At 39.9% G+C, this 23879-nt stretch overlaps 1 protein-coding gene across 6 annotated transcripts in view; it reads left to right on the top strand.

Annotated features, from left to right (window-relative positions):
* The window catches only part of gramd4a (GRAM domain containing 4a), a 158349-nt gene that overhangs the window by 115892 nt on the left and 18578 nt on the right, over nt 1-23879 (top strand). For 5 of the 6 annotated variants that reach the window (XM_048553846.2, XM_048553850.2, XM_048553844.2 and 2 more), the window contains 6 exons: nt 6003-6051; nt 6960-7031; nt 11030-11073; nt 11179-11288; nt 14560-14714; nt 15250-15267. In XM_048553846.2, the coding sequence (XP_048409803.1) occupies nt 6003-6051; nt 6960-7031; nt 11030-11073; nt 11179-11288; nt 14560-14714; nt 15250-15267 (448 nt within the window). The remainder of the gene's footprint in view (nt 1-6002; nt 6052-6959; nt 7032-11029; nt 11074-11178; nt 11289-14559; nt 14715-15249; nt 15268-23879) is intronic. The other variant, XM_048553845.2, reaches the window with a different exon arrangement.

Genomic DNA, 23879 nt, shown 5'->3' with positions numbered 1-23879 from the left:
GGTGGGGTGGGAGGGGAGTGTGGAGCGGACAAGGGAGTCACGGAGAGAGTGGTCTCTCCAGAAGGCAGACAAGGGTGGGGATGGAAAAATGACTTGGGTGGTGGGGTCGGATTGTAGATGGCGGAAGTGTCGGAGGATGATGCGTTATATCCGGAGGTTGGTGGGGTGGTCTGTGAGAACGAGGGTGATCCTCTTAGGGCAGTTGTGGCAGGGGTGGGGTGTGAGGGATGTAATGCAGGAGACACGGTCAAGCGCGTTCTTGACCACTGCGGGGGAAAAGTTGCGGTCCTTGAAGAACGTGGACATCTGGGATGTGCGGGAGTGGAATGCCTCATCCTGGGAGCAGATGCGGCGGAGGCAAAGGATTGGGAATAGGGGATGGAATTTTTGCAGGAGGGTGGGTGGGAGGAGGTGTATTCTAGGTAGCTGTGGGAGTCGGTGGGCTTGAAATGGACATCAGTTACAAGCTGGTTGCCTGAGATGGAGACTGAGAGGTCCAGGAAGGTGAGGGATGTGTTGGAGATAGCCCAGGTGAACTTGAGGTTGGGGTGGAAGGTGTTGGTGAAGTGGATGAACTGTTCAAGCTCCTCTTGGGAGCAAGAGGAGGCACCGATACAGTCATCAATGTAACGGAGGAAGATGTGGGGTTTGGGGCCTGTGTAGGTGCAGAAGAGGGACTGTTCCACGTAACCTACAAAGAGGCAGGCAAAGCTTGGGCCCATGCGGGTACCCATGGCCACTCCCTTTGTAGGAAGTGGGAAGACCCTGCAGCACAATGGTATGCTGCAGTGCCACAATGATGCCACCCGAAGGTTACAGGAGTAGCAACTCATATTCCGCTTGTATCAATGTGGACTTCACAAGCTTCAAAATCTCCCCTTCCCCCACTGCATCCCAAAACCAGCCCAGCTCATCTCCTCCCCCCACTGCATCACAAAACCAGCCCAGCTTGTCCCTGCTTCCCTAACCTGTTCTTCCTCTCACCTATCCCCTCCTCCCACCTCAAGCCACACCTCCACTTCCTACCTACTAACCTCATCCCGCCTCCTTGACCTGTCCATCCTCCCTGGACTGACCTATCCCCTCCCTACCTCCCCACCCACACTCTCCTCTCCACCTATCTTCTTTTGTCTCCATCTTCGGTCCGCCTCCCCCCTCTCCCTATATATGTCAGAATCCTCTCCCCATCCCCCTCTCTGGTGAAGGGTCGAGGCCCGAAACATCAGCCTTTGTGCTCCTGAGATGCTGCTTGGCCTGCTGTGTACATCCAGCTTCACACTTTTTATTATCTTTGGATTCTCCAGCATCTGCAGTTCCCATTATCTCTGGGTGGGTATGTAGGAAAGGTTTAGAGGGATATCTGCCAAATACTGGAAAATGAACCTCGGTCAGATTGGGATGTCAGTTCAGCATGGATGAGTTGGACCAAACAGCCTGTTTCCATGCCGTATGACTCTACAACTCTATGAATCACTCTAACTCTGGCACTGTACATGCTTCTCACCAAGGTTTATAGGCTATAACTCTCACTATTGCATGCAGAATGTGCAGTCAACAGCTCTCATCCATCTTATCTTCCTAAACTACTGACTGTTCCTGACCTCTGCAATCCCTACTCGCTGACTGCAGACATCTCACCACTTCTTCTGCATGTGCAAGACTATTAATGGCTCTTCCATCCCCTTCCATTATACTGATTCTTCCCTTTGTCTTGCTCAAAGAATGAATGGCCTACAACTTGGCTGGGAAGGCCAAAAATGGGAACAGGATGTCGGGATATAAAGCCTCTCAACCTATAGGAGACCTGCTAGGGAGATTTCCAGTCCTGCATGTTCCAGTAAGGAGGAAGGATAAGGATGGCAAGGTAAAGGATCCCTGGATAATGAGAGAAGTTGTAAATTTAGTCAAAAGGGGTGAAAAAGCGTATGTAAGTTTTGGGAAGCTAACATCAGACAGGTCCCATGAGGAATATGAGGAAAGCAGGAAACTACTCAAGCAGGCTATTAGTAGAGCAACAAGAGGCCTTGAGATGACCTCAGCAAGTTGGGTTAATGAGAATCCCAAGACATTCTGATGATACATTTAAAAACAAGAGGATAATTAGGTAGCATTATTCCAAGACAAAGGAGGGAACTTGTGCTTGGAGGCAGACAATGTGGGTGAGATCCTAAATGAGTACTTTGCGTCAGTATTCACCCAGGAAAAGGATGTGGAGGGTAGTGAGTTTTATGTGGAACGTGCTATGTGCTAGGGCATTTTGAGATCACAAAAGAAGTGGAATTGGATCTCCTGAAGAGCATTAAGGTGGATAAGTCCCCAGGCCCAATGCTATCTACCCTAGGTTATTGAGAGAGGCAAGAGAGGAGATTTCCGGGGCCTTGACCAAGATCATTGTATTCTAGCTAGCAACTGGAGAGATCCCAGAGGACTGGCAAGTAGCTATTGTTGTTCCTCTGTTCAAGAAGGGAAGTAGGGATAATCTAGGAAACTTTTGACCAGTGAGTCTCACATCAGTAGTTGGGAAGCCAATGGAGAGAATTCTTAAGGACAGGATGTATGCATGTTTGAAAAAGCATGGCTTTGTGCAGGACAGGTCATGTCGTGCTAATTTGTTGGCCACCTTTGTCACCTCCTCAAAAAAAATGCATTGAGGGTAGGGCAGTGGACCTGGCTTATATGGATTTTAGTAAAGCTTTTGAAAAGGTCACTTATGGTAGGCTTATCCAGAAGATTAGCATGCATGGGATCCATGTGACTTAGCTGCGTGGATTCAGAATTGGCTTGCCCATAGAAGACCGACAGCAATGGTGGAAGGGTGATTTTTCAGGCTGGACGTCCATGACTAGTGGTACTCCACAGGAATCTATACTGTGCCTGCTGCTGTTTGTGATATATATAAATGACTTATGAAAATGTAAATGGGTGGATTCATCAGTTTACAAAGATCAGTGGAGTTATGGATAATGTCGAAGGTTGTCAAGGATAAAGCAGGACATTGATCAGTTGCAGATGTGGACAGAAATGGCAGATGGAGTTTATTCCAGGTAAATGTGAAGTGCTGCATTTTGAATGATCAAATGTTCAAGAAAAGTATACAATTAATGGCAGGACTCTGATGCACAGATGAATCTTGGGGTTCAAGTCCATAGTTCCCTAAAAGTAGCTATGCAAGTAGGGTGATAAAGAAGGTGTATGGCATGCTTGCATTTATTGGTCGGGGAATACAGTACAAGAGGCAGGCTGTCATTTTGCGACCACGTAAGACGGTAGTTAGGCAACATTTAGAGTATTGCATTCACTTCTGGTTGCCATATTACAGGAAAGATGTGGAGACTTAGGAGAGGGTGCAGAAGAAGTTAACCAGATGCTGCCTGAATTAGAGGGTATGAGCTATTAGGAGAGGCTAGAGAATCTTGGGTCATTTTCTCTTGAGTGATGGAGGCTGAGAGGTGACTTGATTGAAGTCTATAAGCTTATGAGATGCATAGATAGGGTTGACTGTCAGAATATATTTCCCAGAGTTGAAATGTTTAAAGTCAGGGGCCATGCATTTAAGGTTGGGGGTGAAGCTTAAAAGAAACACGAGGGGCAAGTGTTTTACATGGAGGGTGGTACAAGTCTGGAATGCACTGCCCGACGTGGTAGTGGACGCAGATACAATAGGGGTAATTAAGGGACTTTTAGATGAGTATATGCAAGGCATGGAGGGATATGGACCGATGGCAGGCAGAAGGGATTAGTTTATTTTGGCATAATGTTCAGCGCAACATCATGGGCCAAACGGCCATTCCTGTGCTGTACAGTTCTTTGTTCTAAAATGCCCAAAATGACTGAAGAAGTTGATTACTGTTTATGTGGGGCCAGAGAGACCAACCATTTCATTGAGCTTCGTTTTATTGTGCTGCACTGCTCTCCGCTTTACCATCAATGCCAACTCCTTCTTAACCTACACATGCTTTTATCTCTCTTGCACAATAACTTTTTTACTCTAATGCAGGCAAGAGCACCATCAGTAAACCTCTGCTAAGGAGAGACCAGTATTAGAATCTTGTAGTTCCACCTCTGCTTCTATGGAGGAAGCTACCCAATCCTCAAATATCACCTGCATGCTGTGCCTGCTCAGTCTTTCACCTTAATTGGTAGTCTATGTAGATTTGAATTTGGGAGCTCAATCTGATGAGCACATTACTGACACTTCTCCACAGCTGGCGAGGAAAGAAGCACCCTGGATCTTTGTCACTTTGAAGACTGCCAGAGATCAGGCACCTGCCCAGTCCCAGACAGAAAATAATCCTGTGATCTCAGGAATTGATGACCTTGTCAAAATGCATATAGCATACAGCTAAGCAACAGCTGGCTATTAGTAAACTGAGTTGAAGGCAGGAGGAGTGACGAATGTCTCAATATGGCCTTTTCCGTGGAGAGGTTGCTGACAGTCATGGAGAGCCAGGATCAGCACTCTGTTTGACAGACATCCTAAAGAACCTGCACCCCATCATTCCAACTACAGGTGCTCAGTGTCATACTGGAAGATGATTTGAGCTGGAAGATATTGAATGACAGAGCAGGCTGAAAAGACTGAGTGACCTACTCCCGATCTTATTGTCACAGTGCTGTTTGCGAATTGACTGCTGTTTATCTCTATTACAGTAATGACTACATTTCAAAAATAGTTAATTTAGCTCTAAAGTATCTCAAGACCTCCTAAATAAAATAACCCTATAGAGGCCAGGATCCTGTTGCCAAGCCGCCCTTTATTTACTTTATTTACTTGTCCTTGACACTGATCTCCAGTGAGCCAGCTCTTCAGAGTGAATAGAGCAGTCCAGGCAGCATCAGAGGAGTAGGAAAGTTAATGGTTCAGGTTTTCTGAAGCAGGGTCCCAACCTGAAGCCTCAATTTTCCTACTTTACTGATGCTGCCTGGCCTGCTGTGTTCCTCCAGTTCCACACTGTTATCGCTGACTCCAGCATCAGCAATTCTTACTATCTCTCGAAGTGAATAGGATGTCTGACGCTCCTGTTCTTTTTGTCAGCCAGAGTTTCCTGATTGGACCTGATTGGGTCTGTTAATCAGGAAATTCATATGCTATAATGTCGACCTGGCTGACCTTGTTAGAATCATTACAATCAAGTTATGAATAAGTGCAAGTATTCCTTTATATTACTGTTTGCACTTGAAATGTCACCACTGATTTGTGCTTGAAATTGCCTGGGGAAGATTTGACTGTTTTGATTAGTTCTTTGTTGGGCCATTGTTTGAATACACAAGGAAAGGTAAAATGCCTTGATATGCAGGAAATTGGCTCTTCTGCCTGATTCTATAGCAAATGCACTTGCTTTACTTGAGCAGCATGCAAACACTTTAAATGCTTTGAGACATTTAGTGTTTGATGTCAAGGTTGTGAAAAGTCGAGTGAGTTGATTAGGATAATGAGAAATATATTAGTGTTTACGTTAGTCATTAGACAAGTAAAGGAAACATCTAGTTGACGAACATAACATAATGTTGATTTAACGACTTGCCCAATTATTTTAACGCTTCTATTCATAAAGTAGCAAATATCCCTATTCCACCAGATACCCATAGGGTGACCCGAGTTTATTACCTTTGTAGCTGGAAGGCTTGCAATGTAGACTATACTACAGGAAATCCACAGGATTAACAGACATAAGTAAAACTGTTCATGTTTAAAGAAAATTTAAACAAAACAAATATAAGTAAAATGATCTAGAGCAACTTTGAATAACATATTTGATCTTTGCCAAGGGTTGGTCATTTGACAAAATAAGTTCCTTTTGAAGTTCGGTGCAAGAGGTAAGCATGGTGTCAGGGAAAAACGAAGCGGGCAGAAGCAGTTGTAGTAACGGTGAACTTTGTTTTTCGCTGAAAGGTCGGGATCAGTTAGTGAGTGAACAATATTAACTCCTTCATCACAACCTGCCCAACTTGTAGATTTTGTTTTACATATCTTCAGTAACTATTATTTCTGGATCTTGCAGGGGTTGGAGGATTCAGTGGAGCATTGTGCCTGAAGTATCAGATCCTGTGGTAATATTGCCATTTCTTACTTTCATAAATGTATTTATAGCAGTTGAGGAATTTTTCTTTGTGGAGATCAGTAAATGTCTGATTTGGATTTGATTTTGGAAGTTATCAAACACTAACTTTCAAATTGTTGGCATTCTTGAAATTTTCGTTTCTAGGGGACAGGATTTCATTTTCTGAGTGTAGTGTTGGCATAAAGTTGGCCTGCAACATTAAACTTATTGGTATCTACAACGTGGGTGGTGTGGTGGCTCAGTGGTTAGTGGAAGCCCTGCTGCCTCACAACATCAGGGACCTGGGTTCGATCCCCCCCCATGGGTGACTCTGAGTTTCCTTCCATGGTCCAAAGATGTGCAGGCGAGGTGGATTAGCCATGGGAAGTACTGGATGACAGGGATAGGGGGATGGAGGGATTGGGTATGGATGGGTTGTTGCCCCCAGGGTTGGTGTGAACTTGGTGGGCTGATTGGCATGGCTCTACACTGTAGAGGTTCTATTCTAACCTCACATACTTGCACGTACGTGCATACCTTTCTGTATAAATGATGCAGAATTACTTCCTTTGCTTTTAAACATTTTGGGAATAAAACTGAATCTGAAAAATCCCAGGTGCCACTTTTATAATAGGTACAGGTTTTAATCTCTGTTGTCTTTTCATTAATTCCTAAACATCTTCCTAATTTGTGACTAGTCATTATCAGTTTTACAATCTGTGTTTTTTCTGCAAAGAGCGAGGGCGAAGAACATTAGTGACTTGTCCAATTTTTGTCTCTGACTTTGCAACATGAAAGGTAGTATTTAAAATAAGAATTAATTGTAGTATGATCCTATAATAGAGTGGACTGTTGAGTGTTCTGCGTATATGTTCATTTGAGATGTTAAGTAATGAATGCAAAATTTATTCCTTACAGGAGCCTTCAAAGGAGGACCTTACTGTATCTGAAAAGTTCCAGCTTGTGCTTGACGTAGCACAAAAAGCACAGGTAGTTAGCTAATACACATCTTGGGAGGCATTTGTACATAAGTTATCTAGACCTTTGTTAGATATTATTTTGTTCTGTTGCTATGGTTGAACTATTAAATTATTGTAATTAATCTTTATTTGGTGTTTTTTAATTTCTTTCACACTTTAATCAATTAATGTTCTTGTTTTAAACCTTTTTAGACATCCCGGTCTGGCTTTGCTAATTGTGCTGTTGCCCCAATCAGAGTTATGGGTTCATGCCCTGCTACTGTTTAACCATATAATCTAGGCTGATATTTCAGTTGCATGATGGAGGCAATTTTTTTCTTCAGTTGTGTTTAAGCTGAAGCCTTATTAACCTGGTGCTCGAAGAAGACCAAGAAGTTCTCCAGTCTTAGTCAGTACTTCTTTGCTCAACACTTCACCAAAAACTCAACCTGTTATTCACCTCATTATTGTTTGTGGAATCCTGCTTTAGTCAGTTTGGTGATCCTTTTTACCTAAATATTGTACAACATAGCTGCGTCTAAAGCTAAAATGTTGGCTTTGAAATACTTTGGAATATTCAGTGAAAGGTGTGAGCTTGTCCTTTTTCAAATCAATAGATCGCACAGCAAAGCAATGCCAGTTTGTAGTTAAGTAGAATGACATAGAATACACAATTCAAGAATTAATCATTTGGCCTAACTAGCTTGTGTTGGCGATGTACTCAAGAGTGTTGTGATTGCAGAATGTGGGATCTTCTGGACCATCCATCAGCAACTGTTTGTAGAACAATTGGTTGAACTGCAGACTGTGCAATATATAAAGGAGGGAGAATGTTACTTGGATACTTTCAACTAGGAGGTGGTCACATCCCTTAGGGTGGTAGAGTCTTTTGACTTTGTCACTAGTCAGGGAATGGAAGCTCTCACTGAGAAAGGAGGATGAGGGCACCTGGAGGATAAGGGGACTGAGAGGACAGAAGTCAAGGAATTTCAGCCTTTTAAATATTCAGTCGGTTAAAATTTTTTCAGTGAGTTCAGGTGACGCTGAGGGCTGCAAGATGGATTTGCTCAGTGACCGTCATAGAGAGGATAGGAAATTATCCTTATGGGCAGAAGCAAAAAGGACTGCAGTGATTGTTGAGGAGAGTATAATGAGTGTGATTGGTATTGCTGTCTGCATCAAATAATATGTGTCTACATGACAGTGTTACCTGCTTGGTGCCAGAGTTCAGGACATCTGTTTAGCGCTGGGTTTCAAAAAGTTCAAGGTTATCAGGCAAAGTCAGCATGGTTTTGTGAAAAGGAAATTACGTTTAAACATCTATTGGAAATCTTTGAGGAGCTAACATGTGCACTGGGGAAAGAGGAACTGGTGGATACACTGCTTGGATTTCCACAGGGCATTTGATAAGTTCCCACATCAAAGGCTATTGCTGAAAAAAAGTTTGTGTGTAGGGGTAACATGTTAACACAGATAGAAGATTGGTTGGCTACCAGCTAACAGTGTAGGTATAAATGGGTCAATTTCTGGTTGGAAAATGTAATGAGTGGTATGTCACGGGCTCAATGCTGGGGCCTTAGATTGTTGCAATTTATGGAAAGGGCTTGGATGAAGCAAGTTTGCTGATGACACAAAGAAAGGTAGGAAAATAAGTTGTGAAGAGGACATAGAGAAGATACAATGATATTATGGTGAATGTGCAACGACAAAAATGGGAAGTTGTCCATTTTGGCAGAAAATAATAAAGCATATTATCTAAATTGTGAGAGATTGCAGAGAACTGTAGAGACATCTGGTTGTCCTGATGCATGATTTGTAAAACTTTAGTATGTAGGTACAGGAAATGATTAGAAAAACTAATAAAATGTGACTATTTATTACAAGGGGAATTGAATGCAAAAGCATGGAACTTGTGCTTCAGCTAAGCAGGACATCGGTAAGATTGCATCTGGAGTACTGGGTCTAGTGTTAGATGGATAAATATAAGTGAGTTAGAATCCATTCAGAGAAGGTTCAACAGATTAATACGCTGAATGGGTGGGTTGTCTTATGACTAAAGATCTGACAGTCTCAACTCCTATTTACTGGAGTTTGAGAGTAAGGGGAAACTTGATTGAAATATGAGACCCAGTCAAATTCGAAAGGGATATTTTTGCCTTGTGAGTGAAAAAAGAATTAGTGGTTAGTGTTTAAAAATAGGGGTCGGTCAAGACAAAGGCCAGGAGAATTTATTTTCAATAGATTTTCTTGAGTCTTTAGAACACTTATCTTGTAAAGGCAGTAGAAGCAGAGTTTGGATATTTTGGGATGAGCAGATTCTTGAAGTGCAAGAAAGGTGAGAGGTTTTTGGGGGGAGTTGGGAATTTGGAGCAATCTGATCAGCCACAACCTTCGTCAATGTTGGAGCAGACTTAAGGAAGTGAACGGCCTACTCTTATTGTTCGTATGTCAATTTAATTTGCCCCATCACAGCCTTTCAGTACATCTTTTTAATACATTTTCTCTCGTGTACGCCTCTAGTACCCTTTTGAAAGCATCTATGGTACTTATCTCAACTGCTGTCTGCTGTGGGGAGTTCCACATTCTAATCACTAAGTGAAAGTTAGTTTTATTTTGTTGTATTTGGTGATACGTCTCTTATATTCATAGATTGTAGCTGGATTCTCCCCACACATCCTCACCATGTCTCCCTTAATATGGCATCACCTTTTTTTTTAAAATGAGATCAGTTGCATTAAAATGGTTGGTAAAACTCTGGTGGATTTGTAAATCAAGTCATACTAATAACTTAATCGTTTACCTAACATTATTTGAATACGATGTAAAAATTAAATTGAAAACTTATTCAGCATCTTCTGAATAGCTGCAATGCATTTCAAGTAGAATGCTCATCTTGAATGCAAATTACCTCAGCTTTCAACATGTTAGATTTGAACTGAGTTTTTAGAGCAGGCAGAGCCAGAAATTAAACCATCTCTTGCAGTACATTGTAGTGGTACAATTATATCTATTAGTGTTGAAAATTTGAGATGGAAAAATTGCAGAGAAATTGTGCAGTTATAGACAACCAGTGCCTAAAAACGTTTAAGATTTGTAGTTGTGAAGATCCTGTTTTTCTGGGAGAATACTAAATAAAAACGGAAAGAACTGCGAGTGCTGTAAATTAGGAACAAAAACAAAGTTGCTGGAAAAGCTCAGCAGGTCTGGCAGCATCTGTGAAGGGAAAAAACAGTTCACGTTTCAGGTCCGGTGACCCTTCTTCAGAACCCGGACCCGAAACGTGAACTGTTTTCTTCCTTCAAAGATGCTGCTGGACCTGCTGAACTTTTCCAGCAACTTTCCTTTTTTTTGAGGGAGTTGTCCCAAAGGGTAGAATTTAACATTAAATTTAATAAGGCCCACATTGTTGCCAAAGACAAATGCATTGAAGTGACACAAATAAATAATTTCAAAGCATATTTTCAGTAGGGTTCAGTTACAGAGCCAAATGAATATTTTATTGTTGAAGCACGATCCAATAAAGCCTTGTTTGTTTACTCCCAAATTTCATGACCTTCAAACAAAATGTGAAAAGTTGTCATTTTTCCAGTTTGGAAGATGAGTAGTGTTGAATGTGTCAGAACTTTCAAAACTGTAATAGTTGTAATATGTGGGTACATTCAAGTTAATATTTAACATTTAAGTTATTCTTGCCTTTAACTGGAAAAACTGTTTCATGAATAGGTGAAAATATAAAATGCAATTTTTGCAAATTTAAATGCCGAGTATTAAATTATATTTCACTTTATGTCTTGCTAGTATCTTAGAAATCTTGCTTTAATGATGATTTTAGAATTGTATGTCATAACCTTGAATATGATTTTCCTAATCCTTTTCTGTTAGCTGTACAAAAATGAGTTTTGTCCTTTCCAGGCCAATGTCTGCATTAACTGTCACCAAAGGTATATCATTAACCCCATGCATAACAGTCTGATTCTTTTTCAGTAACCTATTTTAAGTGGATACAACTTTTTAAAATTTAAATTGCAGAATCTTTTTGGCAAGATGGCGGACGTACTGGAAAAAATTAAAAAGTAAGATTTTCATTTGCTGTAAATTTCTATATCTGATTTAATATCTTAATAGACAACTTGTTGAAAATCCCTGCCAAAATTATGATCTCTCTTTAAATTTTACAGCTTATTTATGTGGGTGCATCCAGAAATAACACAGAAGTTGTACATGGGCTTGTGGGTCCTCTTTATTGCGTCTTGCTTCTTCCCATACAGAATTTTGGGTCTCTTCATAGGTAAATAATACTATAGAATTAACTTTTTCAGTGTTTTTTCAAAATTAATTTCAACTGTAAGAGGAAACTATTTGGTACAATGGATGCAATTGATATGTTTAGTGATCTCTGGGTGAATGATTACTTCAAAAATGGCCATTGTAAAGTTAAACAGTCCTTTGCTCATATCAGTATTCTGAGAACATTTCATAGAGTTGGGCAAGCCTACGCATGCAGTATCTCCATGCCTAAAAACTGCCAAATTAGATCTGATCACTGAAAGTACATCTTGCTAACTCTACGTAAGTTTGAGTACACGGGCCAAAAGTAATGTTTGGCATGATGCTGTCAAGATTAAATTACTGTGCAATACTCACTTTTGATGCTCACTCAAATAATAGTTACTTTGCCAAAATTGTGAAGCGGATCTGCTACTAGTGCAAATGTAGTCTATTTAATGAGCTGTCGCTTTCAAGAGAAATTTGGACAATATTCGCACAAAAAGTGGGGATTCTTCCATTTAAGAATTCTGTCCATTAACTGTCAAAAAAAGCCTGGAATTTAACAGAAAATCGGAATGGTGCTTCTTTCCTGCCCATTTTCTGTTCATATTTGATTTTTCCTTGTCTTCAATTATGCTTGCCAGATTGTTTCATGTTGATTTCCAGCTTCCCCTCCTGACCTAGTATTATCTAATATGTTAATACTTCCTTCTGTACTTCAAATCTACTGGAATTACCATTGTCCTCAAAACGACAATGCTTCTTCCCCTTTTCTTCAATGTGCCACCCTGTCTCCATTCTTTCCAAGGTCCTCAAATGTATTGTTGCTTCCATTCTCAATGCCACTGCTTCCTGCCTCCATGTTTCAACCTATCCATTCAATTTTCAACAATGCTGCAGTACTGAAGCAAGCCTTATTAAAGTGACAAAAGACATCAAATATGACCATGTCAGTGGTAGGCTATCCCTCCTTATTGCTCTTAATCCTTCTGCAATATTTTACAAGTTTGCCTGGTTGATCTTCCCACACTTGTCCTCCAACATCTTCTGGGTAGGGCTTCTCTTGTTTGCTTCCTTTGAAGACATTACCCAGGAAGCACTTGTGTTTTTAGTCCCACTCCTGCTCTTAGCCCTGGAATAACTTATCCTTTGCTGCCTTCCAATTTTTGTTTGCATGTTTCCTCTGACAGCAACATTCAAAAACATACTATGAGATTCTACATGAACTTGGAAAAGATCCCGTTCTCTGTTACCACTACCTGTGTCAATTTGGCTGTTGCTCTGAATTGTCATGCTGTTTACTTGATGTCTTGGATGAGCAGAAATTTCCTCCAACAAAATGTAGGGCTGACTGATGCAGACTGAAGGTAACAGCTTCATAAATTCTGTTCCTTAGCTACTGATTCCATTTGCAACTCTAATATTCAGCATCTCTGACGTTCAACTACATACCTGCTCCATTACCAAGATTGCTTACTTCCATTTCTATAACGTTTTTTTAGGCTCTGCCCTGTCTCAGCCTATCTACAGCTGAGGCACCTTATCCATGTCTTCCACTGCCTGCAGTTATCTGGGACCATAAGTTCTGGAATTCTCTCCCTAAGACCCTCAACCTCACCTCTGCTGTCTCCCCTTCAAGAACCTGCTTCAAACGAACTTCTTTGATTATCTGCCCTAATGCCTCCTTAAGTGATCAGGCTTCATGTTCTCTCACAAAAACATTCTTGAGATGCTCAGAATGTTTTATTCTAAGGGCTATATGACTGCAAATAGTTATGATTTTAAAATGGTATTTTTGACTAAGTCCTTTAACATTTTCAAAGCAACCAGTGACCAAAAATTAAGCTCAAGCTAGTATTTTTCTGCTTCAGAATCTAGAAGAGAATGAAGTACAGCAAGGAAACGATCATCGTTTTTTTTTCTTTGAATGTATGCCGTCAGATAGCACTGTGTATGGTTTCATTTGCATGGCCAGGGAACAGACAAGGTCTGCCAGTCATATCTGGCTTGCTGCAGCAAGTTACCTCTTGAACTAGCTAAGAACTCTAACCCATCTGAAGTGGGAGAGATTAGTTTCACTTCGGTGACCAGCAGTTTTCTATTCATCGCCGGGCAGTTGGATGTTCCGTTTCTGTTAATGAGCTTTACAATTTCCAGGATGTAACCTATTTTAATTGCAATAAACCTCAAAGATTAGTTTAAGCTGGGCATGCATTGTGACTCAACATCCATTTGGCTCCAGAATACGTTCCACTAAGGTAGGATGTTAATAAGCACGCTAATATGCCTGTGTTTTCTGACACTGACACATTTAAAATCCAGTTTAAGGTGGTTTTCTCTTTCGCTAAAATAGAGCACAGGGCTGTCTTATTAGTGGAAGGATGCAGAGATACCTGAGGTTTGAATACTGATGAGAAACAGGCAAGAACCTGCTTTCAGTCTGAAAATGAGTGTGAGAAAGCCAAAATGATGAGGATTATAACCTTTCGATGGAATTCAGTTTGTTATTTTGAATGTTGCCGTCTGTCCCTGCTGGCTTTTGGTGGTATTGGTTCTGGACTAAACTTAGAAATTTATTGGGCTTCGTAGGTGTTGCTGGTGAGTATCATGCTCAAAGGTTTAACCAAACTACCATACGTACTGTTGACAGTTTGTACTTGAACTAGCAGTAGGTACGATCCAAATCGGGTTTGTCGTACTTTGTCTCAATTTCTAGTCATGTGACTACCTGAAAACCGGATTGTTTTCAAGGATACCGTGAGTTTTAATGTGTGGTAAAAAGCATCAGTTTTTCTGAAAAGTGAATTCAATCAAGTAGATTTGGGATGATAAACATCATTCTAAGGTACCTAGACTGCATGCACAGAACCAAATTTATGTGTATGTTGTATATTCAGGTGATATTCCTCTCATAAAGCATAGTATTTTTCAGTATGTAAACTTAGATTACATCTAGTATGGCTTTATTCTTAAACTATCATTACTATGAATCATTTTCATTTCTTTGATACAGTATGGTCTTTGAAGCTTCCTGGGACTTCATGATACTGAATAAATGTCAAAAGATGACACTGCATGTAGCCTTGCTTGAAAATTGTTGACCAATTTGCTTAACATAATCCCAAATTATATATATTAATTTGGATTGAAAATAACTTTCAAATAACCACTTACGTATGAGCAAAATTTGTATATGTATGCTTTGCTGTAATTCATTGTTTGACCTTATACAAAAATGTATGATGTTCTTGAATTATTTTCATCCAATACATGACTTCATTCTGTTTTAGGACTTTATGCAGGAGTAAAATTTTTTCTTATTGACTTCATCTTCAAACGTTGCCCAAGGCTTCGAGAAAAATATGATACTCCTTACATTGTGTGGAAGAATTTGCCCACAGACCCCCAGTTGAAAGAAAGATCAAATGCTGTACTGATGAGACGGGTATGTACTTCTGGTTAAATGACCCGCTGTTTTAGTTGTTTTAAAAAAAAAGGTCCTGGTTAGTGGCTGAAACAGACAGGCAACAATTTTTTTTAAACATGTTGGTACACTGATCACACTTGCTGTTCGATGAAATTTATTGGCAAATTTATTAACATCACAAAAGTACAGTGTAATGTTAATTCCTCAGTTCAGTCTCTACAGAACTAACTACACCCAAGTCATTTTCTAAGTTTTACTTGCTTTCTGTATTTAAGAGCAGGATGTACAATACTAGAGAATTCTAATTATTTTTCCACGATTTGGAAGCACCTGACCTGTTGTTGGTCCAGCCCTTAACCACTATTAATAAGTTTCTAATGTAGTTTGGCTGTGTATTTATGTATGTTTATGTGTGTGTGAGAGAGAAAGGGAGAATGTGCTGGGCTAGGTATAATTTAGAAAGCTAATTGATTAAATTTAGCACCTTGTAGAGTAGCCGTGATATAATTTGTTGTCTCTGTTACATATGTTTTATTGTTTCTTTTCCTGCTAGCTGTCAGGGTTTGAAAAGGTATGGTTTAAGTCTATAAAAATTTTAAGTATGTTACGTGCTTTTAAAATTGTTCGTATTCTTAAATTGGATATTGAGTGAAGTGTGATCTTGTTGAAATTGTTGTTATGTTTTGTCTTATTTGTTTTAGTACTATTAAATAGCTTAGTATTTTGCTTGTTGTGGAAAGTGTTAGGACTAAGAAAGGTGTTTTGAAAGTCGGATTTTAAAAATTTACTATATGAAATAATCTGTTAAACTTTACTGCAGTAGTTAATTCTGTGTTTTCTTTGAGAATCCAATTGTGTAGCTTCTTACCTCTTAAGCTTAAACATAAAATTGTCTTAATGCATTGTTACTTACAGATTTCCTTAAAATGAATTTCTGTCCATTTATTATAAATGTATAGTTTAAAGAGCGCCAAAATACTTTGTTGAACCTTAGCCACTGAACCTGTTACGTATGTTCTGCTTCAATCTCAATGATAACCTCTCTTTTCATAATATTTGAGCATTAGTGTGACACAGTCTGACTAAGGTGTACTATTATAGATCACATAGAATTGATTCATTTGAGCAGAATTAGAGAGCAAATGATTTGTTTCTGGAAACTTTATAAGTAATGATTGCTGCAGTATATGAAATCTGGCTTTGGAAGCTCCAGAGAGAAGTTACAAACGGAACCAGCAAATTACCTTTATGATTGAAGAAAATCTTTGATGATAAGTTAGTGGTTTTGGTGTTGGCTAAATCAGAAAATTTGTGAAACTGAGTTATTCAGTCGTAAATCAATATAAATATTTTTCACAGTTAAATTTATACGTGTCAAGCCTTTTAGTCTCTTTTTACTTTTTTTCGTGCTGCTATGCCCTACTATATGGATTTTCCACAATTTCTGCAAAGACATGAAGCAATGTTCCTAATTTTTGTTCTTAATCACATGCACCAATTCTTTTCTCCTTTCTTACCTTTTTGAAAAAAAATTGAGTCCTTCTTCATTATTAACGTCCGTGGCAGGGAAGTAAAGGATGGTGACGAGGTACAAAGAGCGAATTCCAGAGTTCAGGACTTAGGTGGCTGCTGGGATGCAAAGTTTTTGAAATAGAAATGAGAGCAGAGTTTTAAAAAAAGCGATTTTGTAGTTTTCAAGACTGGCAATGGTTATGGAGATAAGACCATGAAAGGTGTTAACTTCAAGGATGGAAACTTTTAAATGTGGGGTGTTAGTAATGAGAGGCAATGTAGTACAGCAAGCACAGAGGTGATGAGGGTGAGTCAGTGTACGAGGCAGTAGGAGCTGCAGAATTTTATATGGGGTGAAGAGGATAGTGCATAGGAATCTGACTGGATGAGCAATGGATTCATTTAGTGGTGAGGAAGCTTTTCATCAGGTGCGTCACATCTGAATGTGGAAATTGTTTCAGGAACCAGAGCTCTAATGGCACAGCAGCTGTATCCCAACTTCTGGGCCAGAAGACCTGGCTTCAAGTCCCACTTGCTCCAGAGGTGTATCTGACTCGGTTGATTTTTTGTTAAATCAGAGTCCATATCAGTGCTCAAGTATCAGATAGCTAAAATAAATATAAATGTTGATACAGATAATTGTAAAACTTTTATTATGATAATTGCATCATAATGATTTCTTGCTGGAGATTATACAAAACAAGAATTTTCTCTATCACTAGATATTCAGACTCAAAGGCAACAGAATCTGTTTACAGTTTCTGGATTGTATTTCTCCTGAAAGGTGATTTCTTAGTGTTCTTGCATACTCTGGCCTCCAGCATGTTGACAGTATTATGCTTCCAAACAATTAATAAGAAACATGCCTTTTTTTAATGATCCCTGAGTGTTAAGGGAACAGTAGATTTTAGGCAGAGAAAGGTAATTAAACCATAAAATTGATGTAAATTTAGGTTTCTGTTTGCCACCAAAACAGGACTAGCAGTTCTGAACAAATAATGTGTTTGAATCTATATTACATTCTGAAAGAGGCAACTCGAGCAATATTGCAACTCCACAACACTTTGCTGGAATGTCAATTAGCTTTGATTTTTGTGCTCCAGCCTTGGGGTAGTGCTTAAAGCTGAAAATTTCAAACCTAGAGCCCAGTGTGTCCCTAACTGAACCTTGGCTGTCACGGAATTCTGTCAGTATTTCACAACTGCATTTTGCCAACTTCAGTCCATTAAAGTGGAACAATATACTGACAGTTCAATGTTACAAATGCAACACTGCGATCATGAGAAGAAAGCATGAGAAAATGGGGAATTACAGGCGAAGTTAACCTGACACCAGTTGTCTGGAAGGTCTAAGGAAGCTTTAGCAGTGCAATTGGAATGCAGTGCAAATTAGATCCAAGCCAGTCAGGAAGACAGAAACCATGATGCCTTTTATCATGGATAAGAGTTTTTTTTATAATCGACTCGTCAGGCATGTATTGACATACACGTGCAGCAGGTGGGACTTGAATCTAGACTAGACTTTCCAGCCGAGATGGGACACCACTACTGTGCTACAAGACTCCTTTTTGTTTTATTTTACTGCAGTTTGTTTGAGCACATTATGATACACTTGCATGGCACGTGAGATGTGAAACCAAGCATCCAGATGCAGAGATAGGGAGGCAACCACTGCACCACATGACCCTTAATTCAAGTATAATTTTAATCAGTCTATTTGGACACACCTCTGAGGCAGGTGGAACTTTTCTGTTTTTCATTGAGGTACGGCTATCACTGGCTGAGCCAGCATTTATTGGTGATTTTTAGTTGCCCTTGAGATGTTGATGGTAAGCTGCCTTCAATAACTGCTGACAGCTGCTCACAATGCAGTCAGGCAGGGAGTTCAGAATTTTGACACAGTGACACTGGAAGAATAGCAGTATATTTCCAAATCACTTTCAAGCTCAGGGATTTGAGGGAGGTAATATATTAACATGGATAGAGAATTGGTTAATAGTCACAAGTTAAAAATTGACTGAAATGGGGGCACTTTCAAGTTCGCAGACGGTGAGTAATGTAATGCTGCAGGGATCAATGATAGGGTCTCAACAATTTACCGTCAGTATTAAAGAGTTGGGTGAAGTGATATAGAATAATATATCTAAGTTTGGTGATGATACAAAGCTGTAGGGAGGATAATGTTTGCAAAGAAATAGACTTAAATGAATAGACAACAAGTTGGCAGATGAAGTAGAATGTTGGTGAATGTGAGTAGTCATATTAGTAGAAAAGCAGAATAATTTTAAAAAGGTATGAAGCTTGTGAATGTGTTGTACACTGTTAATCAGCTGATGTTGCGATCAATGCTGGCTGAAGGGAATCAAAGTTACTTTGCAAGAAACGGCAATCAATTTTGATGGTAAGTGACATATTGGCCTTTAATTCTAAACAGATGGGTGTACAAGAATAAAAAGGACTTGCTGGAAATGTTCTAGAATTTGATGAGACCACATTTGAAATACTGTGAGTTTTGGCCTTCATATTTAAGGAAGGAGTTCCTTGTACAGGTAAACTGGTTCCATTTTGGGGGTCCATTCACAAGTTTACTTTTCGAAAGTCAAAGAACAATGTAAGACAATGCAAAGGAAACATTAGTAAGTACAGAAAATGTTTATATGTTGGTTCTTTAAAAATTAAAACCACATATGGAATTGTGTTAGTTAAGTTCAAGCATATGTAAGTTGGATGTCGTAAATTGTGAACCCCCTCGATTGGAGGTAGTACAGCAAACTTTCACTGGTGTTTAGAAGGAGAGGCGATCTCTTTGAAGGTTTTGCATTCTGAAGGGGTTTACCAAGGTATCCAGCTGGCTAGGATATCTAAAACATGGTAGCACTGTTTCTGTTTAAAGGTACAGTCATTTAAGACTGGTGCAGTTTCTTTCTTCAAAGGTTGGGTGACTGTATGTGATTCTCTACCCTACGGAATTGTGGATTTTCCATAATTGAATATAGCTGAGTCTGTGTAAATTGATTTTTGATCTCGAGAATCGAGAATGGACGGCGTGTGAGAAATTGAAGTTGAAGGCTAACCATGTGAAGTCTTCAAACATGGTGAATGGTGGAGCAGCATCTATCAGAGGGTGGTCTGCTGTTGCTTCAATCTTGTGTCTCCAAGATTGACTTATTGTCCCATGAGCATACATATCTTGGTATTTGCTACCAACATTGCAGATTTTTGGCTTCTAAATTTCAATTCCTGATTCCATCAACAGAATTTTTATGCATTATTAAGGAGCTGCTCTAAACCAAGACAGCAGCTTGTGCTGTGGAGTTTTCCTTCACATTTTTCGAGCTACAGAAAAGAATGGTAGTTACACCTGCTCAAAAATGTGCATTGTGTAGAGCTAACTGTAATTATGCCCACATAATGACTGCTGGGATCTTCTTCCCTTAATCCACGAGGAGGATTATAGTTTTAGGAATGTGGTAGAGATGTGCTTTTTGTAAGTAGTGGGGTGTCACTGTGTTCTGAGAATTTCTTTATTATAGACATCTAACAATAGAATCAGAATGTGATGAATGCATTTTGAAAAAAATCAGGAGAATAGGTCTTTTTTGTTTTTCATTTGATATTTCAAATACGTTTCTTTCATGTACTGTGCTTCTATCCATGGTTCTACTGTGGACCAAATCAGAGGCTCCCAAAGCTTTATCTAGGTCTGAATTAATTAGCTGATTGGTACAGATGAACTGCGGCATAGATGGAAAATACTCCGAGGGGAAAGCCTTCCTTATGGAGAGGATAATGAGTTGGAATTGCAGCCTGGAATTTAATGGGATGCCAGTGTTAACTAATGTTGGTACCAGTCTGAGACAGTGGCAAGACTGCAGAGTTAGTGTCTGGCCAGAGGCGATCTTGATGGTCTATCTGATCTCTCACTGGACAAGATTGTAGCTCATCCGAATCGGAAGTCAGACAACAAGCCTGAATGTTGGCACTTCCTAGACTGTTTGGCTGAGATACAAACCTACATCCTTAAGTCGTTGAGGGAGTTTTGTGATGCAACTTTATCTAGTTCACTTGCATTTGAAATTTGTGTTATTGGTTGTAATTGATCATTTTATTCGACAGTAGGGTATTTCCATGAATGTAGGTAAATGAAATGTTGAAACCCTATGCTTTCTGGAGGAGGTCAGTGTTGAGCTCTTCCTAATTACTATTTTTTTATTTCAGTGACCAGAATTTTACATCAATGTGCTTTCATAAGAGTAAGAAACTCATTTGAAGTTCCTAAAATAAATACAGCAGCGCCATCTAATGGCATATGTGTTTTCAACTGCCGAGTCAGAGATTGCGCTGACTTTTTCCCCTCCCATCCCTTCAAAACAAAAGTTTGTGTCATCATGTCAATTGAAGGTTTAGTTACTGTGTACTGAGTTTTAATTTGATATGTTTTAAAACATAGATCTAGTTAATATTTAGATACATAATTTTTTAGACAGAAATGGTCATTTTCTTTGGAACTGGTTAACGGTATGAATCATGCAGAATTTATCTTTAGTTTTTCTTGTGACTGTAATTAAATGGGTTATTATACAGGTTTCTATCCTTTGACACTTTGTTACGAATCCAGCCCTGGCTGATAACATGAAACTTTCCCCATGGTGATGTATGGACATACTGTGAATTAAATTTTTAGCCCACTGCTCAGTGGTTACATACTTACAGGACAAAAGAGCTAATTATTTGACATGAGCCAGTAAATTTTATTTAGAGAGGCTGTAAAATATTCACAAAGACTCGAACTTAAAAGAAATTTGAATTGTTACAGTAATTTACAAATAGTAAAATTGGTGAATTTTGTACTTTTTAAAATTCACTTGCTGGCTGGGGCAGCATTTATTGCCCTGCCGTTGTTGCCCTCGCTAAGGTGGTGGTGAGCTGTTGTCTTGAATTGCTGCAGACTATGTGCTGTAGGTTGACCCACAATACTGTTTGAGAGGAACTTCCAGAATTTTTACCCAGCAGTGGTGAAGGAACAGCTGTATATATTCAAGTCAGGATAGTTAGTGGCTTAGAGTGGAATTTGCAGGTGATTGTGTTCCCATGTATGTGCTGCCCTTATCCTTCTGGATGGAAATGATCTGGTGCTGTCCAAGTATTTTTGGTGAATTCCTGCCGTGCATTTTATAGATGGTACTATGCAGCTGCTACTGTGTGTGGGGAGAGTGTATGTTTACAGATGTGCAGTCAAGTGGGTTGCTTTGTTCAATGGGGATGATGCCAAACTTCTTGAGTGCTGTTGGAGCTGCAGCCATCCAGGAAGTTGTAGACTATTCTATCACACTGTTGACCTGAGCGTTTTGGATGGTGGACAGGCTTTGGCGAGTCAGGAGATGAATTACTTGTTGCAGTATTCCGAGTGTCTGACCTGCTGTTGTAGCCTCTTTTTACATGGCAGGTCAGTTTGAGTTTCTGGTCAATGGTAACCGCAAGGATGTTGTTAGTGGGGGAATCAATGATAGCAACATGACTGAATGTCAAGGGGCAGTGGTTAGATTGTCACTTATTGGAAATGCTCATTACCTGGCTTTTGTGTGGCACAGGTGTTATTTGCCACCTGTCAACCCAAGCCTGGATGTTGTCCTGGTCTTGTTGCATTTGAACATCGATTGCTTCAGTTTTTGAGGAGTGCTGAATATTGTGCAGTCATTTACATTTCTGACCTTTTGATGGAGGCAAGTTCATTTGTGAAGCAGCTGAAGATGGGTGGGGTCGAGGACACTACCCTGAGGAACTCCTGCAGAAATGTCCTGGATTTGAGATGACTACCCTCCAATAATCACAGCCATCTTCTTGTGTAGCAGGTCTGACTCAAACCAGTGGAGAGATCCCTGTATAGCAGGTCTGATTTAAACCAGTGGAGAGATCCCCCCTCCCTGATATCCATCAATTCCAGTTTTTCTAGTGCTCCTTGATGCCACACTTGGTCAAATGTGGCTTTGATGTCAAGAGCTGTGACTGTCGCCTCACCTCTGAAATTTGGCTTTTGTGTGCATGTTTGAACTAAGGCTGCAATGAGGTCAGGAGCTGAGTGGCCCTGGCAGAATCCAAACTGGATGTCACTGAGCAGGTTATTGCTGAGCAGGTGCTGTTTGATAGTGCTGTTGATGACACCTTCCATCACTTTACGACAAGAATGCAAGGTTGTAGAAGGATATTCTTGCTCAGTCTGATCCAGGATTTCAGTGTACAACCTTTTAAGGTGGCAAGTTTATGTGCAAATGAAATGTATTTTTGTTTGAGGTGGAAGATGAGCACAGAAGCTGTTGACATGCCTATTAGTATATTGTATCAGATAATGTTTGCAAATAAAGAATACATTGCTATTTTTTCACAAATATAGCTCAAACTGTACTCAAGATAGTCTTTTCAAAAAAAGTTTGAATTTTTCACTTTTCTTCTTTGCTCCCGCCACCCCCACTACTCTGTCGTGTCACCAGGTTTTCCGGAACAGTAGCCCCTGCCAATAGTTTTTCTCCACATTCAGTTAAAGACACACATTCATTTAGCCAAATCATCCTGTTTCTGGATTGGTGGAGACCAAATATGCTACTGAAGTTACGCTGTACAATCCTGTGGAAGTCCAGACATACTAAACCATGTGGGAATTGCCCAGGAGGTTTAAGTGTCCAGTGGACAATTCACATGTTATCTAGTACAGTCGCTCAGCTAGAGTTGGAAACTTCAGGCAGTGCTGTGAATTTAACCTGGATAGTTGTCAATGAAATGTCAAACAGATGTAAACGTGGTCTAAAGACTCGGATAACTGCATAATCTCACCCTACCCCGGCTCCTTTTCTACACTGACCAGCTGCTTACAAAGTGGAGTTGAATATGCCTACTCATCAGCACACCCAACCCAACCACCTCCCAGACCCGACTATCCTTCAACCACCTGTCTTGCCCCCAACCCATCCTGATCTCTTCTTCCCCCAAACCTACTTTCTGCCTCGGCAGCTCTCATTTCATCCACCAACTTAGCCATTCGTTGTCATTGAAAAACTAGACTTTTAATCTTACCATACATTGGGTGGTCCGTTAAGAAAGTAGAGTATCCTATCTTACCCTAATCCACTCTGCTGCAGTGGAGTTCCCCAAGGAATGATGTGCTCTGGATTGCTTTGACAGCTGAGCTTGTAGGATCCTGGAAGAAAAACTCAGCAGCCTCCAATTTGGAGAATCTTTGATACAGCAGTAACCTGCTCATCAGTGCCGCTGCTTGGAAGGTTTGAGCCAATGTATTTTAAAGATCTAATTTACTTTTATTAAGGTAATTTTTAAGATCAAACCAAAGTGGGCAAAAATCACTGGAAACTAAATTAGCCTGAATAAGGAGGTTGGCACTTCCGGATAATTTACTGTCCGGTTAATAGAATGTCTTTTGGAATACATTAAAACCTGCACCAGAATTTTTAAAGTGTGCTCCTTCAATCTGAGTACAAGGCGATCTCATAAATTGTTTCAGAAATGACTTGAAAACTCAAAAATATTGTGATTGTTATGAGAAATCAATTTTGATCAAAAGCGGACTTTAGAATTATTACATTTTGATTTATACAGATGTTAAATGGGCTTCCCTGGATGGGTGTGCTCCGGGAAGTCAGTTGAACATTCTCATCTGTAT

The sequence above is a fragment of the Stegostoma tigrinum genome, chromosome 25 (genome assembly GCF_030684315.1).
Source record: "Stegostoma tigrinum isolate sSteTig4 chromosome 25, sSteTig4.hap1, whole genome shotgun sequence".
Taxonomy (NCBI): Eukaryota; Metazoa; Chordata; class Chondrichthyes; order Orectolobiformes; family Stegostomatidae; genus Stegostoma; species Stegostoma tigrinum.
This window is presented reverse-complemented; position numbering and strand designations above follow the sequence as displayed.